General features: G+C 40.4%; 2 protein-coding genes across 3 annotated transcripts in view; one reads left to right on the top strand and one right to left on the bottom strand.

The window, feature by feature from the left end:
* Nucleotides 1-186: 186 nt before the first annotated feature.
* On the top strand, nt 187-4,538 carry th2 (tyrosine hydroxylase 2). The gene is made up of 12 exons (XM_016455557.1): nt 187-945; nt 1,700-1,877; nt 1,974-2,062; nt 2,198-2,265; nt 2,388-2,438; nt 2,575-2,720; nt 2,814-2,949; nt 3,047-3,116; nt 3,330-3,386; nt 3,651-3,746; nt 3,949-4,082; nt 4,182-4,538. The coding sequence occupies exons 1-12, from the start codon at nt 715-717 to the stop codon at nt 4,345-4,347; spliced, it is 1,422 nt and encodes a 473-aa protein (XP_016311043.1). The 5' UTR covers nt 187-714; the 3' UTR covers nt 4,348-4,538.
* Nucleotides 4,539-10,294: 5,756 nt separating this feature from the next.
* The window catches only part of LOC107664874 (nucleoporin Nup37-like), a 17,022-nt gene continuing 2,022 nt past the window's right edge, over nt 10,295-25,294 (bottom strand). Inside the window, exons 3-11 of one of the 2 annotated variants that reach the window (XM_016455559.1) lie at nt 22,701-22,825; nt 21,283-21,355; nt 20,856-20,950; nt 11,830-11,920; nt 11,559-11,740; nt 11,150-11,200; nt 10,970-11,063; nt 10,738-10,876; nt 10,295-10,409 (exon numbers count right to left, since the gene is read on the bottom strand). In XM_016455559.1, the coding sequence (XP_016311045.1) occupies nt 10,763-10,876; nt 10,970-11,063; nt 11,150-11,200; nt 11,559-11,740; nt 11,830-11,920; nt 20,856-20,950; nt 21,283-21,355; nt 22,701-22,825 (825 nt within the window). In that variant the 3' untranslated portion in view covers nt 10,295-10,409; nt 10,738-10,762. Of the gene's footprint in view, nt 10,410-10,685; nt 10,877-10,969; nt 11,064-11,149; nt 11,201-11,558; nt 11,741-11,829; nt 11,921-20,855; nt 20,951-21,282; nt 21,356-22,700; nt 22,826-25,294 lie in introns of those variants that run through there. The other variant, XM_016455558.1, reaches the window with a different exon arrangement.

Here is a 25,294-nt window from a genome sequence, read left to right as displayed (position 1 = left end):
CATTATATCATGCATCTGTGGCTGTACTGAGGACTGAGATGTTATGCATGCATTGTCACATGCATTTAAAAAAAATAATAAAGATATTATTATTAAAACTATTATTATTATTATCATCCTTTATTGTTGCCATTTATTATTTTTTAGAATACTAGTACTTGTACTAATTCTAATAATAATAATAATTATTATTATTATTATTGTTGTTGTTGTTGTTATTTATAGCGTTTAAGGGAACAGCATGCGTATAGCAGAAGTCGGTTTCAGTACCTTGGAGAGCAGCTCAGTCTCAATGCCGTATTTTCTGTACCATTTACGACCCTAAAAACAAAAGATACTTATTTATTTAGATATTTCCAATAAAGACTCATTTAGTGCTGACTTTTCGCACCAAAAAATGGCATTTAGTTTATGTAATTTGTCGGTTTTGGCTGTGAAGCACCTGTGAAATGTCACGTGTCACTGCTCTTATTTGGTGTCTGGAAAAGAAAAACACAAACTCGTGACGCATCTCATCTTAAAATTAGACTTGCATTTACGCAACACATTTGCATAAAATCCAGCACGTCTGTCTATAAATTGCAGTGTTTTGGCCCCACAGTGAACATAAGAGTTGTCTCCTCATTTAGGCAGAGTTGGAGTTTGGTGTCGACACAAAGATTAATTGGATATATTTATTTTAGATATAGTGGCCTATTTTTCCTCTAAGAATCGATGAAGACGGACAGTATAGTGCAGAATATTCCGCTGAGCGGCAGAAAGCGCAGTCTGATCGAGGACGCACGGCGCGACAGAGAGAGCGGCTCGCCATCTCCGGGCCCCTCGCGCTGCGGGGACAGCTTCGTGTTTGAGGAGGAGAAGAGCGGTAAAGTCACTCTCAACATCCTCTTTGCTCTCAAAAATGAGAAAAACGCAGGCTTCTTCAAGGCTGGCAAAGTCTTTGAGGTACTGTGCTTTTACTTCTTTCATTCATAAATTACAGTCGTGGTGACATTTTGTTTCAACTTCTGTAACGTGTGAAAAAAAAAGGAAAAGAGAAAAAGAAAAATGGGGGATTTTTCGAAGTTGTAAATAAAACAAAAGTTATTGGAGTACGTTTTACAAGAAAATACCATTTTAGTATTTCTGCTTCAAAATTTCAAATGTAATTCAATGTGTAATATGCCTTTTATCCTTGTAAATGTTTGGGACATTTACTAGGAACTTCTGACTTCTGAGTGAAAATTGTTTTACACCATTTTTCAGTGTACCTTACTATAATTATTTTGCTGCATATTAACGTATTCAAAATCAAATTACCTAAACTGTTTAAGTAAGGTCAAAGACAACCAGAGCTGTTGTTACAAATGTGACACCGACAGAAAACATGGGCAATTTAAATCTGTGTGTGAATTTATTGTGGTAATCAAATATATTTGTTCAAAATAATTATCCCCATTGCCACCCCACTCTAAGTTTATTTCAAAATAGCAAACAAAATCAACCCATTTGTGCAAATAAATCAAAAACACACACACACACACATAAAACAGGCTAACAACACTAAAAACATAACAGCCCATGTGCTGCTTTCTTAGTCGTGTCCAATTTGGCTCTACGTATATGCATTATGTTCATGCTTTTTTTCATTGTAGGTGCCATAAATTAATGTTTTGTGATGAAAACATAATAAAAACGTTTGTCTGGCTTTGCAACTTAGACTTTCGAAGCAAAGCTCCTCCATTTGGAGAGTCGACCGAGCAGGAAGTCTAAAAAGAGCGGTGGAGATGATCTGGAGTTCTTCATGAAGTGTGAAGTGCACTGCTCTGACACTGACATCTTCATCAACTCCATAAAAAGAGTTGCAGATGATGTGAGAATAGTGCAAGAGGAAAAGAGTAGGTGATTTATCTATTCCATATTACGTATACTACAATCAGACATTTCTTTTCAACTATTTTATAATGTTCCTTTCATTTTATTTTAACATATAGTTCCTTGGTTTCCAAAGAAGATTTCTGACCTGGATAAATGCAATCATCTGATAACAAAATACGACCCTGATCTGGACCAGGATCACCCTGTAAGTGAAAAACAGTGATGCTTTTCTTCAAACAGGACATTAATTACATTCAGAATTTTAGAATCTTAGTTCTACTTGCATTGCATTATTCAGATCAATTGTTATACAAGTGACGTGAACGATTGTAATATTCAGGGATTCAGTGATCCGGAATACAGAAAACGAAGAGGAATAATTTCTGAACTGGCTTTCAAATATAAGCAGTAAGTCACATGAAATTAATCAATCTGAAAATATATATATAAATTATATTAGTGTATGAACTTCATTCATCAACTAAGTGACTATATTTTAGGAACAGATTATCTTTCTTTTGTCATTGTAGTGGTGACCCTTTACCTGTAGTGGAATACACTCCAGAAGAGATTGACACTTGGTAGGTTTTCCCAATTATTTTATTGAGTTTGATTGATGTTCTCGCTGTCAACTATATGTCATTATTTGCATATCAAATGTTTAGAGAAGACTAGTGTGACCGCATGATTCTAAGAGCGCTTTTTGTGATGAGGCAGGAGGGAGGTCTACAGGACTCTGGGTGGTCTGTACCCCACTCATGCCTGCAGACAGTTTCTAGAAGCCCTAGGCCAGCTGGAGAGTGAATGTTTGTATGGGGAGGACAAGATCCCTCAGTTAGGAGAAGTTTCTGCTTTTCTTAAAGGTAAACAGGCCTGCTTATTTTGTTCCTGCAATAAAGTTGCAAAACTGCAGTTCATATTGACCATGTTCTGTGAATGTGTGTACCTTTGTTTAGAGAGGACAGGGTTTCAGTTGCGGCCAGTGGCAGGGCTGCTCTCTGCTCGGGACTTCCTAGCCAGTCTAGCGTTCCGGGTGTTCCAGTGTACTCAGTACATTCGTCACCCTTCAGCTCCCATGCATTCCCCTGAACCGTAAGTATAGTGACACAGACCCATAAGACAACATTTCATTTGGCAAATCTTTTTATTGCACAATATTAATATTTTTACTTTATTTTACTCTAAACAGTGACTGCTGCCATGAACTACTTGGACATATTCCCATGCTTGCAGACAAAGAATTTGCTCAGTTTTCACAGGTATGTTTTTACCCAGAAGTACAAGTTTGATTTCTATGCCACATAAACAGCTTGAAATTAACAGTTCAAGTGGGAAATGTGTGAATTTGGACTACTAACATTTATAATACAGAAAGATCTGATTTAAATCATCAACCTGTAAACCAATCTTTGTCCACGTAGTGAAATACTGAAAGACAGTGTGTATTTGACACTGAACATTTTACCCTGCAGGAGATTGGACTTGCCTCGCTTGGAGCACTGGATGAGGATATTGAGAAACTGTCCACAGTGAGTGCATCCTTATGGAAATATTCTGCTGGAGAATACTTCACTGAAGATTAGCGTATTAAAGCAAGTCTTTAGTGCCCCCTTGTGTTGTTTCATTCATATTACAAAGTCCAAAAATAAAAAAAGGTTAAAATGCCATTATTTATAAATTCTGTCATTCTGTATTCTGTCATCCTGTAAACCATTTATGCTCACATTATGTATGTACTATACTGTACATGTTAGTATGTGTAGCCTAACAAAACATCTCTAAATTTCACACAGCTATACTGGTTTACAGTGGAGTTTGGTCTCTGTAAGCAAAATGGAACAGTGAAGGCCTATGGGGCTGGACTACTGTCCTCATATGGAGAACTTTTGGTAAGACAAAAATAAAAAGCACTAATATGCTGGTTTGGAGCTCATGAAACATTTCTTATTATTATAAATGTTGAAAACAATTGTGCTTAACTTAATATTGTTAAGGAAACTGTGATTTGTAGGATTCTGTGATTAATAGAAAGTTCAAAAGAACAGCATTTTTTTGTTTTTTTAATTAAATGGATTGTATCTTTTTTTCCAGTACGCCCTTTCTAATGAGCCCCAATACAAGCCATTCAACCCTATTGAGACTGCGGTCCAACCATACCAGGACCAGTCATATCAGCCTGTTTACTTTGTGTCCGAAAGCTTTGAGGACACCAAACACAAGCTAAGGTGGGTGTTTTTTCAGATGATCTGTAGAAACCTTTTCACTGAGGTTGTACAAATGATCAGAACGCCTCATTAGTGACTGCTATTGCTGTTGCTCCACAGGCAATATTCATCCACAATACAGAAGCCCTTCTCTATTAGATATGATCCCTACACTTGCAGCATGGAGGTTCTGGATGAGCCTTCTAAGATCCAGAATGCTTTAGGGCAGATGAGGGATGATCTAAAGATTTTACATAAAGCCCTGGAGAGGCTGGGCCAGAAATAAACCCGAGTGCAAGATACAGTATCATTTATTTAAGGAAAGCTTTTCTGTATGAATATGAGTATTGCAGATTACATTGCATGCGGTATGGTGTTGAAATGTGTACAGTATATGTGTGTATTTGTGTCATTATCACCTTCAAATATAATGAAGAGTTCTGTTTACCAAAATAATAAATATCTTTATTTTGACTACCGCTGCATTTTACCTTACATCATAGTTTCCGGTGTAGTGTACATGTATTGTTTTGACAAGACAAGAAGCCTGTTTCTGAATCATGACTTTTAAATGCAACATTAAACCAAAGCGAGTTGGGACAAACACCCCACAGAATCCCTACATGCTGAATTTTGCAGAAACATTTTAAGAACTATTTTTGGTTCCCCAAAGAATCTTTCAGTGAACAATTAAAAGAATAATTTTTTCTTAGTGTGAAGGACATTTTAAAAATCTAAAGAAACTTTTTCAACTGTAAAGAACCTTTTGTGGAATGGAAAGTTTCCATATATGTTAAAGGTTCTTCATGGAACCATAGATGCCAATAAATAATCTTAAAGATATTTAAGAGTGATCCCTCAAATTATGAACACAATAATTCAAGTTCCCCTAAAACATGTAGCTCTTAAAATCCAAGAGCCATATTGGAATGAAACCATATCAAAATGTACCAAGTCATTCATATTTGGACCAGTGGTAAAATGAAAACCAAAATAAACTAGAATGTTATCTGGCCCTAAACAGAAAGTACAATCTGCCTAAACTTCTCTACATTGTTCGTTTACAGTCTGGCAAAAGAAAAAGGCAGACACAGACATAGATGCCAAAGAAAGAACGAGTCTATGTGCATTGTGACACTGGTGAGGTTGAGACAGAGACTGTGGTAAATATAAAGAGGTGAGAGAGAAATGTTTTGACCAACTCTCAAACCTCATGCCACAGTTTTCCAGTTCAGCAGAAATGGATCAAATGCAGATGTTACTGGGGGAAAAGACAGTAACTCATAAATGCCTGCTAAATTCATCAGTCAGCATTTCTGTTTCACATATAGCCTATACAAGCAATGACAAGAAAAATAAATCACAATATTTATATTTATTATAAATACACAACATAGCCTATTCGTTATTTAACGTTATCATGAGGGATTTTCCATTTGGACTCTTTCTGCGGGTTACATCCAGCAGGTGGCCTCAAGTGACTGTCTTTATGAATGATTCATTGAATCATTTACTTTAGCCTATAACCGATTCGTTCGAAACACTGATTCATTCAGAAAAGCCTGCATGTTAACTCGGAGATGTCCAACAGCTAAATTCAACCGAGGCTTCATTTGGAACTATTTTCGTGGCGAAGCAAAAAGAGATAAAGTGAGTGGCCACATTGTGTCTAGTTATTTAATATTATTTTGTACAAAAGAAATAGCCCAATCGTAATTGTGCTCAGTATGTATAGTAACGAAGTACAAATACTTACGTATAAGTAACGTTACAGGTGTTCGGTATCTGTACTTTACTCGAGTATACATTTTTCTACTTTTACTTTATTACATATTAAAGGAGAAAGTGATACTTTTACTCCGACACATTTCTCCTGACCCTTTCGCTACATTTGCGATTGCAAAGTGCAACAAACAGAAAGCAATTTTGCTGATCGCCGAGCGATATCCAGTTCGTGAATTAATCTTTTGATTCAATTCGGTTCCTTTGAATTTGTCAAAGTGGTTCGCGAAGAGGTGTACATGATTCGTTTCGCAAATCACGAATCTGAATAAAACTCGAGAAGTATTATATATCTTGTATATATATCCCTTACATATATTTTATATATTTCCGGACTCTCAGTTAGGTTGCCATTGATACAGTCAGCTGTGCCATTATTTATAAAATGTAGTACTTGTACGTTTGATGCTTAAGTAGGCTAGTTTTATTATCAGTTACTTTAATACTTTTACGTAAGTGTTTTTCTTATGAGCAACTTTAACTTTTACTTGAGTCAATTTCCATAAAGGAATCTGTACTTTTTCTGAAGTATGATGATTGGATACTTTATACAACACAATTTGTGCTTTTGCTGTAATCACCTGTCACCTCGTGGCCATGGCCCAATGTCAGCCATGCTAATATTTGGAACAGTGTTCTTGCTAGTATAATATTGCTTAAATGCATCATAAATGAATCATCTTTCCTGCTTTGGCTCCAACAGGAAAGGAGACCGTTTAGTGGATTAGCCCAACATTGAACAGATTGACAGCTTGTGGTTGCACTACAGATGGTGTAGGAACGGCTACGCAACTGTTCCATTCATAATATAAGATTAAGCTACCAGGTCACAGCATATTTCTCCCTATTGGCTCCAGCACAGGCCAAACAATCCTCTAGGTGAAACCACAAAGTGAGCAACCAGGTCACTCTGTGCTGGAATTCATTGAGTTCAAGGGTAAATGAGGTTCTATCAGCTGGCTGGCCTTTGTTTGTCTTGAGCGTGCTGAAATAACGAATCAGAGAGAGAGCTTGTCAGGCAAATAATGTAATAAATGTGGGAGAGAGGAGAGGAGCATCTGCTTTCAAAAACCAAATTCAAACACTTAATCGTCTCTCGTATCTCATTTTACACTGCGCTCAACCCAACCCACAAATCCCAATGAAAACCATAGCTTGGATCCGAATCCATCACGTTCCAAACAAATGTGTGTTGCCATAGCAATATGATAACCAATGAGGGGTCCTGTGAAATTCTACCCTCAAATCCCAAACACTTATCACGTCATCAGCAGTGTTGGGGAAAGTTACTTTTAAAAGTAATGCATTACAATATTGCGTTACTCCCTAAAAAAGTAACTACGTTACTTAGTTACTTTTTATGGAAAGTAATGCGTTATATTACTTTTGCATTACTTTTTAAATATGAACAGGGCTCGATTGTTTTTAATATAAGAAGTTCTATTTATAGCAAATGTAAAAGCCCTTTCACACCAAAAAGTGTAATGAATAAACCTCAGGCTGAAGGAAAAGTAAATTCACGTCTGTACAGTAGAACGCAGGAGAAGAAACACTGTTCAGCAATAAAAAAAAAACAATGAAGCACAATTGTTAGTTTATCTAAAGTCATTTTTGCCTATTAGTATGGTTGAACTGATTCAGCAAAGGTCAGCAGCAAAGACATTGGTTAATAAATGGGATTAGATACATTTGTGTTATTTAACATATTTAATTATTGCAGGTTTGCATCATTTTTAATGATTAATGATTCATTTTAATTCACTTTGATGAATACTAAATCTGTTTTTTTGTGAGTGGGATGAATTAAAGCACATTCACATTTAGTCCAGAACTACAGTAACATCATGTTCACACAGCGCACACAACTCCTCCGCAGTTCCGATTTCTCCCAATATGGGGACAGGAGACTTGTCAGTCAGTAAATGGGAAAACAAAGTAACTGGCGTTACTTTTTTAAAAAAGTAACTCAGATATTTTCTTGTAAATTAAAAAAGTAATGCGTTACTTTACTAGTTACTTGAAAAAAGTAATCTGATTATGTAACTCGCGTTACTTGTAATGCGTTACCCCCAACACTGGTCATCAGAACATAAGCATTGCCTTTTGGTATTGTGGCCATTGTGGAGAGCAACAATCAGGTTCCGGAAGTGAAAATCATTTATTTTCACCAGGAGAACTGATTTTCAACAGTAACTTATAAACCTTTAAAGACACACTAACTGTGAGCTACTAGGTATCAATGGTAAGCTTTTGTTGAAGCCATCGGCCCATATTATTTCAACTTATTTTTTAATAATTGTGTTCAACAGCATAATTCCTTTGTGAAAAAAAATGCATTACCCATGGTTCAGAGAAATCTCAACCAATTGCACAAAAAGAAAATCTTAGCACCACACCCATGAAGCACTGAGTATGACGTAGAGTGAACTTTTTAGTATTGTTATTTAAAGACAATAAATAGTCATTAAAAAGCCTGTGTAAAACAGATGTGATCTTGCAATCGATTGTAGAGGGATGGGCTTTAAGCAGACTGGCATGATTGAAGAAGTCTGGCATACTTCACCAGAGACATGTCTTTTTCACTGAAAGATCGAGTTATAATAAGTAAATAAATTTATAAAACAGATAATACATTTTCCCTTTTTTTGTGGACTTGAATGTATACTTACTGCAATAAAATTACATTTATTTTTTCCAAATATTTATTTCTTACATTTCTAAAAGAGTCATTATTAAAACCGCTACAGTGCTGGAATCGTTAGGAGGAACCGGAACCAGAATTGTTTAAATCTTTACGATTCCCACCAGAGGTCTACATCACTGTACTACCACCTTTTAGCCACTGGTCATACTATGAAAGAAAGTTCAAGTCTTGGTCCTCAAAAGACTTCTACTTATCCAGGAGAACCCTCATGAAAATGCATTATCTCCTGGAATCAAAAAGTGCACTCCTTCCTTTTGTTCTTTTCGCTTTGTCTCAAGGAGTGAATAGGCCTGTAAGCTGTGCGGAAGCTCTCAACCTGGATAGAGCTGCTTTGATCATGATGTTTTTTTTAGTCATTAAAACTACTCGCCAACTTTGGAGGCTTAGGGCATTAGGCCTTTGAAGGAAGGCTTGCATAGTCTTTCTTCATCATGACAGAGAGCATCTGCTGCAAGAAATGCATAAAGTGACGTGACATGTGGCCAAGTATGGTGACCCATACTCGGAATTAGTGCTCTGCATTTACCCATCCAAAGTGCACACACACAGCAGTGAACACACACACACCGTGAACACACACCCAGAGCAGTGGGCAGCCATTTATGCTGCGGCAACCGGGGAGCAGTTGGGGGTTCTCTATCACAATACTGCCATCTTTCCTACCAGGCTGACAATGGATGACTGAAATATTCCAAGTAAAAACCACCATATATATGATGCATACCCTAATTATGAACTGGTTCGTAATAAAAGGCATATTCACAGGACTCTGGCACAGCCCCACTACTAAATGTAATCCAGCCACCAGATGGCAGTCTTGGGTTAAAATCGTGCCCAACCAAATATTGATCATTGAAAGTAGATTTTGGGAAGGTGGTCATTTACTCTATCATATTACCTAAAAGTCCTTTCAGGAATTTCTCAATGCTCTCTCAAAAGTTTCTGTATCCTTTGGAATAGTGTCCCTTGTGTGAGAGTATGTGGAAGAGGCTGACATTGATTTCTCAAAGCTATATGCAGCTCGTCCAGGACCAGCCACATTCAGCGCTACCAAAGCCTCCTTTCAGACCACACTGAACTTATTCAAACAAAGCCAGCAGACCAGGAGAGCAGTAGCATGTTATGATTGCAGATGGTGGTGTGCTACTGGGCTCCAAGAAACATACAGGCTTGTCTTTCGGGCTTGAGAGTGTAGGTTCATTTCTCCCCCCTTCACCCATTTCAGTCTCACCTTTAACACCCAGGCACAATATGCCCTACTGTTACAAATGGAGCACATGCAAAAGTCTCAGGAACTGCAGGAAATCTTCTCCAGGGTTGCTGCACTTCTTGTCATTAATATTTGACAACTTTTCAACTCGTCATGTGATTTGACTCCCGAAAAAATGTAATGATTTATGAATTAATAATTAGTGATGTTTGAAAATAATACTTTTTGCATCATGAAATCACCATGAATACAGACAGCATATTTGTTAAAACCCAAGAAAAAAAAGATCTAAACATAAAGCACATGTTTTAAACAATTTTATTTTTTAAAAATTGTGAACATTTTTATTTGTCATTGATCCAACTATTCTACCTTTTGGCCTCACACCTTCCTGCCCAAACATAGCACAATTGACCTGAGAGGACCCTTGTTCCCCCTTTAGAGAGACTCCTGTGCTTTTCTTGGAAAAAAACAGAGCTCACGCTGTCTTGTGTTCTCCTTGCACTTTAATTTCCCATGCTTGTCTTCATCTTCAGGGTTCAACTGTTGAAGCACAAATTGCATTGCGTCCGTCTCTCCCACCACACATGCGTCACGGTCAAGCGGAGGAAGTTCCCCTGTAGTGTTAGGAATGGGACTGCAGATTATTATCCTGGTGGAGTCAATGAGACGGTCTATATGAGCACCTGTACAGTTTTTTGTCTCACACTCAAGCATTCTGCAATGAAAACTGCCAGCTCCTGCCGTTAGGCGACCTTTGGCTCAACTTTAAGCCAGCTTGGCAGAACACCACACCAAAAACACTGATACAATGCTTCGCAGAAAAAGGGAAAAAACTAGGGAGAAAGAGAGTCTTGTTTCCCACAATTGTTATTCTGAGTTCTAACCCAAGTGACATATAAAATAAGACACAGTGGAGTACGTACAGTGACAGCGCATGAAAAATATGACTTTATTTTTTGAGAAAGGAAAACAGAAACCCTCTCCAGCTGACTTCAATCTTGGTTACAACTCTGTCATCCAGAAGAACAGCTTTCGGTCCCCACCGATAACACACAGAGGCAGGGTCCGATGCCAGCTTAGACCAGCCCCCACAGATGCAGAACCAATGATCACAGGCTGCAATGACAGTTGTATACCATGAGACCTGAGGTAGATGCAAAATTCAAATCTATTTCAAACACAAACAGCAAAATATGTAATTTTACAAACCTGTGGATGTCCCAGATGATGCACCAATAACTGACTGTTGATTTTTCCTGGATAGCCTGTGGTAGCGAAAAGATTCTCATTTGCCCTTGACCATCTGTAGAAGAGAGGTCACTAGCATTATAGTCATGGACGCAGTCTCCAGCAAATAATGAATGATCTGATCATTAGTAAAAAATGTACCTGAAATGTCTTGCCTTGTCAACATGACCTGGTCTCTTCTCAAGTGGATAACTACAGGAAAAACACATCAGTATCATTTACCGACAGTTTAATTCACTCCACCTTTATGTCATGGTCAACAAAACTGCTTAGTTGAATGTCGTAATGGTGATTTAATGGGGAGGAGTTCATGAAAGATGTCAAAAGGTTTACAGCCTTGATTCTCTACGAAGCAGATGTGTTTTGCACATTATGGACAAATTCTTTATTCTCTGAAAGATAAACTAAATTAAGTGGAACAGGGCAGATAGTATACAATGTGCCTGGGTCATGTCGACCGTACAATAGTTCTGCTTTAAAAGCACGTCACTGCAAAAACATAACACACCAAGAACAATGAATTTGACCACAGAGACAAGGTTGTGTTTACCTGGAGCGGGTAATGTCCCAGATCACCCAATCATTGGCCACCACAGCTCCAACTTTAATAGTGTTTGTGAGACACCAGTCAGCTGACATGAGTGGCACATGCCCGCTGTCCAGAGACAGAATGGCATGTTGTGTAACAAGGTCATAGAACCGTATAGTGCCTTTCTTTTCCGCCACCATCAACTGTGTTAAACAAATATATCCCATTGAAAGTTCACATCGAAATCTACATCCTATATGACCATTAGTTCTGTGAGACTTTTGTTACTGACCTTACAGATGTCCTCAGGGTGCCAACAGACACTTACACCAGGGGAACGCAGTCTGAATGAAATGGTTTCATTACCATCAAGGTCCCACACTCTTTAAAAAGGAAAGCAACAATATAATCTTCAGGTAAATACAATTCAAAATGCAGACATTAAGTACGAGGACAGCTGTTTTTGTTTTAATAAATTCACAATTTAATCCAAATCATAAGTGGTGCAATAAAGTTGGAGGTAATGGTGACAGCAAATGGGCCAGCAACAGGAAAAAAATAATGAGGCCATGAATGGGTTATTACATCACCCCTTTCCCCGTGTGTTCTTACCGTTTAAAACACACACACACAAACGCACACACACAAACAAAGGAAGTCTGAAAGTAAAAATCAAATGAGTTGGTTGCTAAAAAAAAAGCACTGTCAGAAACAGGACACTATAATCAAAAGCAGCATAATTCTAATAAGAACTAATTAGGCACACAGAAGGAAGTCAGATTACTAAAAATAACTTCTTGCTGATGAAAAACCATAAACCACTAACCTAAAATAAAACAACAGGATGACTGAAGACTACAGAGTTTTGAATACAACTTAAATAGATACAGATTTCAAGCTTGCACTGTTGCCTCACAGCAAGAAGGTCCCTGGTTCGAGTACCGGCTGAGGCAGGACGCCTTTCTGTGTGGAGTTTGCACGTTCTCCCCGTGTCTGTGTGGGTTTCCTCCGGGTGCTCCGGTTTCCCCCACAATCCAAAGACATGCAGCATAGGTGAATTGGACAAAGTAAATTGGCCGTAGTGTGTGTGTGTGTGTGTGTGTGTGTGCGTGCGTGCGTGCGTGCGTGCGTGTGTCAATGGATGAGTGAGTGTGTCCCAGCACTGCGGTTGCATGAGGTTGCGGCAGGGAGGGCATCCAAAGTAAAATGTGCCAAATCAGCTGAGTGGATCAGGCGACCCCTGATAAAGGGAGCAAGCCGAAAGAGAGAGAGAGAGAAAGATACAGATTTCATGCTATAGATGAGAAGACAGTGGTGATACACTAGAATTGAGGACACTTTGAAATCAAGGCATACATTTCATCAGTATGTGTTCCTTGGGAATCAAACCCTTGACCTTGGAGTTGCCAGCACCATGCTCTACCAGGTGAACTACAGGAACTCTTGCCTGCAGCTGACCTGGAGTTCCACTCAGAAGCAGGATTGCCAATACCTCCCAGCTTTATCTTCCTAAGAACAGAAGATTTTCACTCCAGATTTGGCCTCGAGGAAGTTTGTGAAGGCACGCTAGGGCAAGTGCAGATACAGCAAGAGGCCTGCAAGCAGATGCAATAAATCATTTGGACGGAGAAGACTGGAGATCAGATTCTGGATGGTTTCACTGGAGATCAGATCTTGGGTTTACCACATCACAGAGGCCCGAGTGAAGAGAACCACAAGTTCTCTCAAATGAGTTGAAACTGTGGAGGTTTTCTGGGAAAGTGTGGGGGAAGAGAAGGAGAGGGGGGAGAAGAAGCCCTCCATTAATAGGAAAGACGCACAACCACTTGGTTGATGAGGTCATTGAGAAGTCTTCATCAAATGAATGCCAAAAGCACTCCAAAGCCTGTCTGAATGTCAAACATGCAGTTGGGTAGATTAATATCTGCAGCTGGGCGGTACTTGGAGGACATGCCCCATGCTCAACAGCTCCCAGACGAGGGTCTTTGTAAGCACCTAAGCTCTCCCCAACATTTGCCAAGAACTCCTGAACTGTCTCCTCTTGTCTGGGGCATCTCTGCTCTGATCAAGCTCCTTTGCTGAGCATGAGTGAGGTTTCAGACCACACCACACAAACATGGTTAAAACCCCTTTACTCAGAACCCTTCGCCAAGCAAGAGTTAAATTGCACGCAAAACCAAAACCGCCAGCCTTGACAACCACCAGGGTATTCAAGAGGGCAAAAAGTTAGCTCTCTACAACCCTGACAAAGCCAAATGAGGATTAAGACACTAAGCATACAAACACAGTGGGAAGCATCACAGACAATGTGCTACTGCTATTGCGTAAGTCTCTTCAATGACTGATGCAGCATTGTGGAATAACATGCGGCAGCCATGTACAATATGAGTTGAAAGAGAGGGAAGTGTTTGAAGTCACGAAAGATCTAAGAGAGAGAAAACAAGGGGAGGGTCTGGTATGTATGTATGTATGTATGTATGTATATATATATATATATATATATATATATAAGGTCATATTCAGAAACCGAAACTAAATAGAGCATTGAAACAGGAAGTTAAGTAAACAAGAGAATGTCAAAACAAGGGTCCACATAACAGAACATAAACCTGACAATAAGATCGTTGGGCTATTTTTAGCCTATATGCATAACAGTTAGTTCTGATCCTCGAATCTGACTGGACAAGAGACTTTCTACTGATATTTCACCTGCGCGTTCTAGACAGGCTGTCAGTCAGTGCAGTTACATTGTTTTGCCACAAAGTGGTGGCAAGGAACTGTCTTTGAGTGAGTCTTTAAACTGTTCATTCAACTACACATTCAAATATTGCGGTTGCTGCGGTTCTTGCATTCCTCTGCGGTTGGCTCGTCAATAGTGCGGTATTGTGATATTGCGGTTATCGCGACAGCCCTACGGCTGACCTGGAATTCCACTGAGAAGCAGGACTGCCAATACCTCCCAGCATTTTCTTCCCAGGAACACAAGATTTTCACTGCAAATCTGGCCTCAAGGAAGTTTGTGAAGGCATGTTAGGGCAAGTACAGATACAGTAAGAGGCCTGCAAGCAGATGCAATAAATCATTTGGACAAAGAAGACTGGAGATCAGATTCTGGATGGTTTCACTGGAGATCAGATCTTGGGTTTACCACATCACAGAGGCCCGAGTGAAGAGAACCACAAGTTCTCGCAAATGAGTTGAAACTGTGGAGGTTTTCTGGGAAAGTGTGGGGGAAGAAAAGGAGAGGGGGGGGGAGAAGCCCTCCATTAATAAGAAAGACGCACAACCGCTTGGTTGATGAGGTCATTGAGAAGTCTTCATCAAATGAATGCCAAAAGCACTCCAAAGCCTGTCTGAATGTCAACCGTGCAGTTGGATAGATTAATATCTGCAGCTGGGCGGTACTTGGAGGACATGCCCCATGCTCAACAGCTCCCAGATGAGGGTCTTTGTAAGCACCTAAGCTCTGCCCAATATTTGCCAGAAACTCCTGAACTGTCTCCTCTTGTCTGGGGCATCCTTTGCTGAGCATGAGTGAGGTTTCAGACCACACCACACAAACATGGTTAAAACCCCTTTACTTAGAACCCCTCGCCAAGCAAGAGTTCAAATGCATGCAAAACCAAAACCGCCAGCCTTGACAACCACCATGGTATTCAAGAGGGTGAAAAGTTAGCTCTCTACAGTCCTGACAAAGCCAAATGAGGATTAGGACACTAAGCAAACAAACACAGTGAGAAGCATCACAGACGATGTGCTACTGCTATTGCATAAGGCTCTTCAATGACTGACACAGCATTGTGGAATGGCTTGCGGCAGCCATGCACAAAATAAATTGAAAGAGAGGGAAGTGTTTGAAGTCACGAAAGATCTAAGAGAGAAAACAAGGGGAGGGTCTGTCTGGCTTGTCTGTGTTTTCCTGCACTGCACAACCGGGAAGCTGACCTGAGTATGCAATGTGATTTTTCAGATGGGGCAGGGGTGAGACATGCTGAGATTGAGTTAAGAACTGCTGAAACACAAGATAGAACTTTTTGGCCTTAATTCTAAGCGGTATGTGTGGAGAAAACCAGGCACTGCTCATCACCTGTCCAATACAGTCCCAACAGTGAAGCATGGTGGTGGCAGCATCATGCTGTGGGGGTGTTTTTCAGCTGCAGGGACAGGACGACTGGTTGCAATCGAGGGAAAGATGAATGCGGCCAAGTACAGGGATATCCTGGACGAAAACCTTCTCCAGAGTGCTCAGGACCTCAGACTGGGCCGAAGGTTTACCTTCCAACAAGACAATGACCCTAAGCACACAGCTAAAATAACGAAGGAGTGGCTTAACAACTCTGTGACTGTTCTTGAATGGCCCAGCCAGAGCCCTGACTTAAACCCAATTGAGCATCTCTGGAGAGACCTAAAAATGGCTGTCCACCAACGTTTACCATCCAACCTGACAGAACTGGAGAGGATCTGCGAGGAGGAATGGCAGAGGATCCCCAAATCCAGGTGTGAAAAACTTGTTGCATCTTTCCCAAAAAGACTCATGGCTGTATTAGATCAAAAGGGTGCTTCTACTAAATACTGAGCAAAGGGTCTGAATACTTAGGACCATGTGATATTTCAGTTTTTCTTTTTTAATAAATCTGGTCAACGATCAACGATTCTGTGTTTTTCTGTCAATATGGGGTGCTGTGTGTACATTAATGAGGAAAAACTTAAATGATAAATGATTTTAGCAAATGGCTGCAATATAACAAAGAGTGAAAAATTTAAGGGGATCTGAATACTTTCCGTACCCACTGTAAATAAAACATTTCCTCAAAGGGCTAAAAATGCGTTTGGCTATTTTTAGCCTATATGCATAACAGTTAGTTCTGATCCTCGAATCTGACTGGACAAGAGACTTTCTACTGATATTTCACCTGCGCGTTCTAGACAGGCTGTCAGTCAGTGCAGTTACATTGTTTTGCCACAAAGTGGTGGCAAGGAACTGTCTTTGAGTGAGTCTTTAAACTGTTCATTCAACTACACATTCAAATATTGCGGTTGCTGCGGTTCTTGCATTCCTCTGCGGTTGGCTCGTCAATAGTGCGGTATTGTGATATTGCGGTTATCGCGACAGCCCTACGGCTGACCTGGAATTCCACTGAGAAGCAGGACTGCCAATACCTCCCAGCATTTTCTTCCCAGGAACACAAGATTTTCACTGCAAATCTGGCCTCAAGGAAGTTTGTGAAGGCATGTTAGGGCAAGTACAGATACAGTAAGAGGCCTGCAAGCAGATGCAATAAATCATTTGGACAAAGAAGACTGGAGATCAGATTCTGGATGGTTTCACTGGAGATCAGATCTTGGGTTTACCACATCACAGAGGCCCGAGTGAAGAGAACCACAAGTTCTCGCAAATGAGTTGAAACTGTGGAGGTTTTCTGGGAAAGTGTGGGGGAAGAAAAGGAGAGGGGGGGGGGAGAAGCCCTCCATTAATAAGAAAGACGCACAACCGCTTGGTTGATGAGGTCATTGAGAAGTCTTCATCAAATGAATGCCAAAAGCACTCCAAAGCCTGTCTGAATGTCAACCGTGCAGTTGGATAGATTAATATCTGCAGCTGGGCGGTACTTGGAGGACATGCCCCATGCTCAACAGCTCCCAGATGAGGGTCTTTGTAAGCACCTAAGCTCTGCCCAATATTTGCCAGAAACTCCTGAACTGTCTCCTCTTGTCTGGGGCATCCTTTGCTGAGCATGAGTGAGGTTTCAGACCACACCACACAAACATGGTTAAAACCCCTTTACTTAGAACCCCTCGCCAAGCAAGAGTTCAATTGCATGCAAAACCAAAACCGCCAGCCTTGACAACCACCATGGTATTCAAGAGGGTGAAAAGTTAGCTCTCTACAGTCCTGACAAAGCCAAATGAGGATTAGGACACTAAGCAAACAAACACAGTGAGAAGCATCACAGACGATGTGCTACTGCTATTGCATAAGGCTCTTCAATGACTGACACAGCATTGTGGAATGGCTTGCGGCAGCCATGCACAAAATAAATTGAAAGAGAGGGAAGTGTTTGAAGTCACGAAAGATCTAAGAGAGAAAACAAGGGGAGGGTCTGTCTGGCTTGTCTGTGTTTTCCTGCACTGCACAACCGGGAAGCTGACCTGAGTATGCAATGTGATTTTTCAGATGGGGCAGGGGTGAGACATGCTGAGATTGAGTTAAGAACTGCTGAAACAAACATTTATGGTGGCGACCAGGTCAGGAGCTAATTTCTTGACAGAGATGGTGTGAATAACTGGTCTGACCTGACCGTTTAAACCAATAGTGTTAATGGTTTTGTTTACATTCAGGTGCTCTCAGGAGCCAAAATTACACGTTTTTTGTGGTCTAGTATAATTTATCAATCATGAAGAGAATAAAAGTTTTAAACCTCACACAGAAACAGATGTGAGGCAGGTGAAACCAACCCGAAAACAACATCGTCTCCCAACTCACTTTACAGGACACAATGGCTCGGTTTCAAAACCTAGTGAGCTGGTTCATAGTAGTACTATAAGAGTACATATTACTACCTCTGAGGTACATATTCTAAGGTACTAATATGCACCGTTTAGGGTTAAAGAAGGCACTAAGGTGTCCCTTTGAGGGTACTGCCCCAGTGACAAGCTGTATATCTCTAAAGGTACAATTTTTGTGTAAACTACTTTTTAAGGCATACCTTTGGAAGGCAGTTCCAAAAAGCTAGCAGTAAAATTTTGCTGCCTTCCATGGAACCTTGTTTTAGTACAATTCTAAGGCAGTATTGAAAGTATCCTTCTTAGAAAGAATTTTGATAATCTAGCATAATAATTTAGCAGCATACTAAGGCCGAACTCTACTGCCGGGCTGACCAGTCCTGCTCCTGGAAGACCATTTTCCAACAGAGTTTAACTCCAGCCTGTTCCAACTATCTGTGAAGTGGCCTTCCGGAAGGATCGGAATAAATTTGTAATCAAATCCCCTTTGCCCAATTACATGAGGTGATATTTGTGTATCAGGTGGAGTTGCTACCAATGTTTCAAATAAGTAACTTATAATGTTCTCTTTTGGGTCAACCCCCTTTTCTATCCTACAGAACCTTTGGCACAATAAAAAAAAAAACTGTCCCTGTGCCTGTCATCCTCTGTAACTGCAGGTATGCCTCATTCTCCTAGTGTGAACTCTGCCAACTCAGCATTTCCTTGTGTGACCTGCACTCCCTAAAGTAATCTGTAGGTGGCTCTGAGGCCTGCAACACTACTATAGCAAAAACCTGCTCTGATCTTCAAAGGAAATAGGTTGCACTCTTTCTCCGGCACACACACAGAATTACGTTAACACTAGAGGAGATCTGAAACAGTTTGAAATCAAGGCGATTCTGTGATTGAGGTGGTTGATCAAACCCTCAGTGGCGATATCTTAAAAGGCAGGCATGATCAATTTTAAAAACCTATGTGAAAGAACAACCCTGCTGAAAAGAACAGCATGGTTTGCTAACAGAGGCTGCATGTTAAGAAGCCTAGTAGGGGCACAACCATACTAGCATCCCATGCTGCGGACCAACATCCTTAACATGTGCTGCTGACCAGAACAGGTGGTCTTTTAAACAGGGAAGATGTATCACACATGCATAAATGTTCCAGCTGAGAGCCCCATTTGTATAAAAAGCTCAGTTTGTGTGGCCTGACTGGAAAAGGTTCACTCTCTTTCTCTAACATTAACCTGAGCTTTCTCTTGTTCCACCTCGCTGTTCCTCATGCGTCCCATATTTTCTCAACGTGACAGAATTTAAATCTTTCTGCAGATTTTCTACTGTTTTCTCTGGCTCCACAGGAGAGGGAGACTGAGGCTTATGGCGGATGTTTCCTGCTTCGATCCCTGCAGCGGCCCCTCTGCTCTCCCACCAAACACACTATTTCTGCCACAAAACCCACTGACCAAAGCTACATATATCAACTATCTGTATCTAAATTCTGATGGGCATGTGTAAACTATGGTTTTGGCGGGCACTCTGGGTTACATTTGGCTGTTTTCCTTATGGCACGACCACAGCGAGACACCAAATCTCAAATCATGATATCAAATCTCTCATTTGAGCTGGCAGATCAGGATTAGTAATATATGGTAACTGCAGTGGTTTGCACCTAACTGTGCTGTCGGGTGGGCTATGATTTATTCATAAGTGATGGTTATTACTTAATCAAAATAATAGGCTGCTTCTAACTGGGCCAGTCTTAAGGGTGTTAGGGATGACAAAAGGGGTTTCAGCACATCCAGGCTCCAGTAGAGAAGCCCGTTATTTCCGAAACTGCAAACTGAAACTCACTCCTAATTAAGATAAAGATCTGCGATTCCTCCTTTAATCACAGCCTGAAGTTTCACCAACATCAATAAAACAGCTGCGAGAAGAGCGATGGACCCAACGCACTCCTATTCTCAATGTCACACCACCCAGATGATGACTGAATGAAAACACTGTCACAGCGCTGACAGTGCTGACATTAATGTCAGTGCTAACATTAGGTCACATGCTGACACTGGAGGTGTGTGCACTAAGAAATGCACTGGATTCGAAGCAGATCCTCAAACACCCCGGCGCAGATGTGGCATGATATGAAAGATGAAGGTCAATATCAAGAAAGGGATGTAATATCTATAAGGCAATGGCACAGAAATGGACCTGCACCTGATCATGTTGAGAAAACATGGTTACGCCATCCGAACTTTAAGACGTGCATCATAAAACTGTCATGGCAAGGTCTGCATAAAGGATCCAATTGCTGAATTTTGGATGTCTATAAGGAAAACTACTGTCTTGGTCCTCATCCACCTTGAAGCCATTAGGGTTTGCAAGCTGGGAAGAGAAAGGCCGGGCCATTGAGTTGTGGCAGGCCACAGCGCTGCAACATCCAGGTGTGTCAGTTACACGGTTCTGACGCAAAAGGGAAGACCCGAGACTCCAGGGGTGCTCTCTTACATTACCTCTGACTGCCAGGAAACCGCACTTACCTCAGTGGCTGATTGGTGGGGCCACATTCGAGGAGCTCGTTAACTGTGGCCGTGGAGAGGAAAAGCCAAGGCTGCTGATTGGATTTCCACGTTTAACCAATTACTTCGAAAAACTCTGCGAGCAAGTGGCGGTTGACGCTTACGCAGAGCAACGGCGAACCATGTTGTGTTTAGTGTAGGGGTTTCAGTGTGGAAATTTGGTCAAGACTTTCTGCATCATTAACAGAGAACAGAACGCACTCACGCACACACATATATTTCACTTTCTCACACTCATACAGTCGGACTGCAGTGCAACTAACCTGCAAGTGTGGTCATCGCTGACAGAGGCTATTTGCTTTCCTTCTGCAGGCTCAAACACTAGATGATTGATGTAGTTGGTGTGGCCTTCCATCACCTAGGCAACACAAGAAATAATAGAAATCAAATACAACGTTCATACACTGAATAAATCAGCCAAGGACAAAAAGAAATGTTACTATACAGATGGGTGTACAATAAGGCTATGCCTGATATTATATCTTGATATTTTTCAGCTTTTTGACAATATTTTTGAACCTTTTTAAAGTGATGATGCTCATGGATAGTTCATGGAATATCAAGATATAAACATTATTTGAATTGATTCAGACATTTTTTTAGCAGCCAATTAAAAGCACATTAAAATCATTTTGATATTTACACAAATCATAGTCAATATATTGTGAGTATACAGGAGGAGAGAGCTACCTTTGCATCACAATTGTTTTGAAGATCAGATGTCCACAGCCTGATTTTTCTGTCAGCCGCTGTAGTGCAAAACCTGAAATGAGCAAAACAAAAAAAAAGGATAAAATAATGCACTGCATTTAGTCACCATCATGTACGTGGGTGTGTAACGAACCACAGTCAGAAGATAAAACGCTGGAGAGATTACAAGCGTTAAACACAAACAACCAAAGTCAGAATTTCATCACGCCATTTTCACATTTGTCTGTTCAAAATCCAACCAAACTTAATAAAACAGCTCTGCCACTAATCAGCAGCAGCAATTATTCACACAATTACACTAATTCACCTCTGACAAGAAAAACACTTTTAGTTAGAGAGTCGCACGCACATTTTTATGTTACCATATCACACACAGACACAAAATCGTCTTCCATCTTAAAACAAATTTAAAAAAATCACAAAAGTTCTTGCCACGAAAGGTCCAGTTTCCACCACATAGTTCTATCAACATGTTCATTTGCAAGTTGTCTTTGGCTAGATTGTTGCACAGATGGCGTAACATCACAACAGTACCAATCATTTACATGCCAGCAGTACCAGCAGGCAACAAGTCAACTTGTAAATAACCTCTGACTTCATGTCAGTCCCACATGCCCAGGAAACCTTAATAAGATCTCTAGTACTATGTTCCCAAGAGGTACACCTACAGTGAAGAAGAAAATAAACCCAAATAAAGGGCAGCGCACACAGTTGAGCTCGCTACACCTTCCGCCCTGACCACAGCATGGCCAGGAAATAACTCTGCCCTTCCCATGCTGCTAAACCTACAGGAAACTTCCCTACCGGGAGCAGAACCCTCCCAAGTTCACAGCTTAACGAAGGACTTGTCAGACAGACAACATCTTATTAGACTCTTGATACAAACCAGATCAAACTACAGCTGTGACAGACACTTTCCACTGCTTGACATGAACATACAAATCTTGCTAATGAATCGATCCCTGGAAAATGGGTCTCTCAGTGATAAAAACATGTTCTAAGAAAGCACATTTGTTTGAACAAAAATGAGTATGTTTGTGCGTGTGTGGTAAAATATCTCAACTCTCAAATATCCCAATTGACTCAGACATCAATTAGGAAGGGAAATTCAATAGTGCAATACAGGAAAAGCGTATTTATCTACCATTTAAAAGAATATCACAATTTGTGCAGTAAAATAAATCACTTATCATATACTGTGTCTGAGCCTTTAATGAAGAGTAGGAACCCGGTCGTAGATGAAGAACTGTATGGTGTCTGGCATCAAGACCTGTGCTCCTTCCATACATCATCATAATTCCACATCTTCTATTACACACACAAAGTCACATTATAATCCATCAGTTTGATTTGGTTTCTCCCCTGCATAAAAAAGCAGAACATGCTCAAAGCTGTACCTGATGACTGGAGGGAGTTTGTCCAGACGTGTTTCAGGGCTCCATGCGATAGCATCTACACGTACTCCATGCGAGAACACTTGCAAATTGGTGAACTCTACATCCTCGATCTCTGTGTCTTCCTCCTACACAAATACAAATCACTAGACTGTGGGCACTGTCATTCAAATGCTGAAATGCAGACTGGACAAGATCTGTTCTCTATGCACCATCCTGGTAAAAAGAGTGTTTCCTCTTACAGATAGATATGGATGGTTATAGGGCTGGACAATAATTCAATATCAATATGTATCGCGATTTCAGATAAATAGTGTTCATATCGATATCGGAATTATATCGTATCGACCGAAATTAATAAATATATCGTGATATCAATTTTGGCCATATCGTCCAGCCTAGATGGTTATATTCGGAACAGTATATGATTTCTGTGCGATGAATACTATGTACATAGGCTGCGTCCGTGGTATGTATAATTGGATACTCTCTGAGTAGGTATTTCTTTTGAATAAGCACTTGCTTATGCAACTGTAAAATATGTATGTTGTATGTAGCATGAATGCAATCCTGATGTACTACATTAGTCATGTTGTCAGTCATGTGAACTACAGCATCAGTTGCATCACTTCATTGCCATTCACAAATCCTCTCCTGTGGCCTCATGGGATATTAAAATGTCCACTGGATGTGCACTTCAGCATCTCGTCAGTAGTAGTCAGTCATCTGGGTACTTTGCCTACTGTTTTATGAATACTGTAAATTTAGACATACGTCTCGCACAGTTTTTTCCCCCCTGCTTTATAGTAAGGAAGTATTTATATTCAGATACGGCCATTGTGTACATTTTCTGAATGTCTGAATTTCCCAGACAACCTATTACGTTTGCCAAATTTTTTTAGTATATGATACTATATCTCCCATATCTTGTAGTATACGACATATCTTGTAATATATGATACTATAATTCCCATAATCCCATAAAATGACTTGACCTTTAATTTAATAAGTTGATAAACTAGTGTGACAAATGAACAAAATGCAATACAATGCTTTTAAGAGTCACTTTAACAGTTTATTTCAAACTTCTAATATAAAATAATGAAATGTACACTTGATATGTAACTTGTAGTCAGTTGCAAAATATTTTGCTAGTATATACAACTAATTTTGAATGGTGGTCAATAGTAAACAATACTTCTAGGAACCCGAAAGTGTTCTGGCATGGCTAACAAGACCATGGTAACGAGCCAAACCTTGACCCCTTGGTTTTACAAACCACTTGTGAATGAATTTAAAAGGGTGGTTCACTGTTTTTTTTCTAGGCTTGATTGTGTTTATGGGGTGCAGTCTAACATGTGTTAATGCTCATTATGTTTTCACATAATTTACCTTTATTCCACACCGCTCTGTCCCTTCTCTGAGAAACGGGCTGATCATTTCCTGCTTTTATGAAGCCCCGCCCTCAGAAATAGATGATGGACTCTGATTGGTTAGCTAGCCCAGTGTGTTGTGATTGGCTAAACCGCCTCCAGTGCGCGTCTAAACGTCCCGCCCTTCACCTCAGCGGCATGTGCTCCGGTTGTATTGTAAACAACGGCATTGTTAATATCGCTTATCAGTTTGAGCCCGATTGAGAAGCAGAGATTATTATTGAAGAGGATCATGCAGAACCTGTGCAAGCATGGCTTTTAATGGTAGGCCTATGTTTTATGTGCTGATCAATTTCCTGCTTTTATGAAGCCCCTCCTTCAGAAATAGGCGATGGGCTCTGAATTGTTAGCTGGTCCAGTGTGTTGTGATTGGCTAAACCGCCTCCAGTGCGCGTCTAAACGTCCCGCCCTTCACCTCAGCGGCATGTGCTCCGGTTGTATTGTAAACAACGGCATTGTTAATATCGCTTATCAGTTTGAGCCCGATTGAGAAGCAGAGATTATTATTGAAGAGGATCATGCAGAACCTGTGCAAGCATGGCTTTTAATGGTAGGCCTATGTTTTATGTTTGTTGTTGTCTCATACTTTTAGATATGCTGTTATTTGTAAATGATACTGCTTATGTTAGCTTTTAATATACGGTTTTATCCTGATTAAAGCTTTAATACAGTACGGCAACTGCACGCGCGTCCATGTTTAACGCTTCTCATAGCTATGTGAAAATAAGTGTATAATTGGAACAGTTCATTGTTGGAGCTGAGCTGAATGAGAGAGAGAGAGAGAGAGAGAGATGCAGAGCGTGTGCAGAGCAGGGGGACGTGAGGAACAGTATTAAGAACTAGGCCTGTCGCGATCATTAAATAACTGTCTAATCGCGATTATTTGATCTAACCGCGGTTGTTTCAGACAACCGCGATTATTGTGCTTTTTATACGAGACAAGGGGGAGTCATACACCAAAAGAAACAGAAGAGCACCAGTTTGCTTTTCATGCACTGTATAGCCTATACAGGGCTCCAGACTCATTCTTCCCACTGGTCGCTCTTTTGCAACTACCTTTCTCAGCTGGTGGCACGAGCACATGATATTTGTTTTTTTGTTTTTTGCACTACAACATGGGATTATTCAATGCATGCTGATGAACTTTTATCATAGTTTATAGTT

Source organism: Sinocyclocheilus anshuiensis, unplaced genomic scaffold (assembly GCF_001515605.1).
Source record: "Sinocyclocheilus anshuiensis isolate Anshui unplaced genomic scaffold, SAMN03320099.WGS_v1.1 scaffold299, whole genome shotgun sequence".
NCBI classification, from domain to species: domain Eukaryota; kingdom Metazoa; phylum Chordata; class Actinopteri; order Cypriniformes; family Cyprinidae; genus Sinocyclocheilus; species Sinocyclocheilus anshuiensis.
Note: the sequence above shows the minus strand (reverse complement) of the source record. Positions and strands in the feature narration are given on the sequence as shown.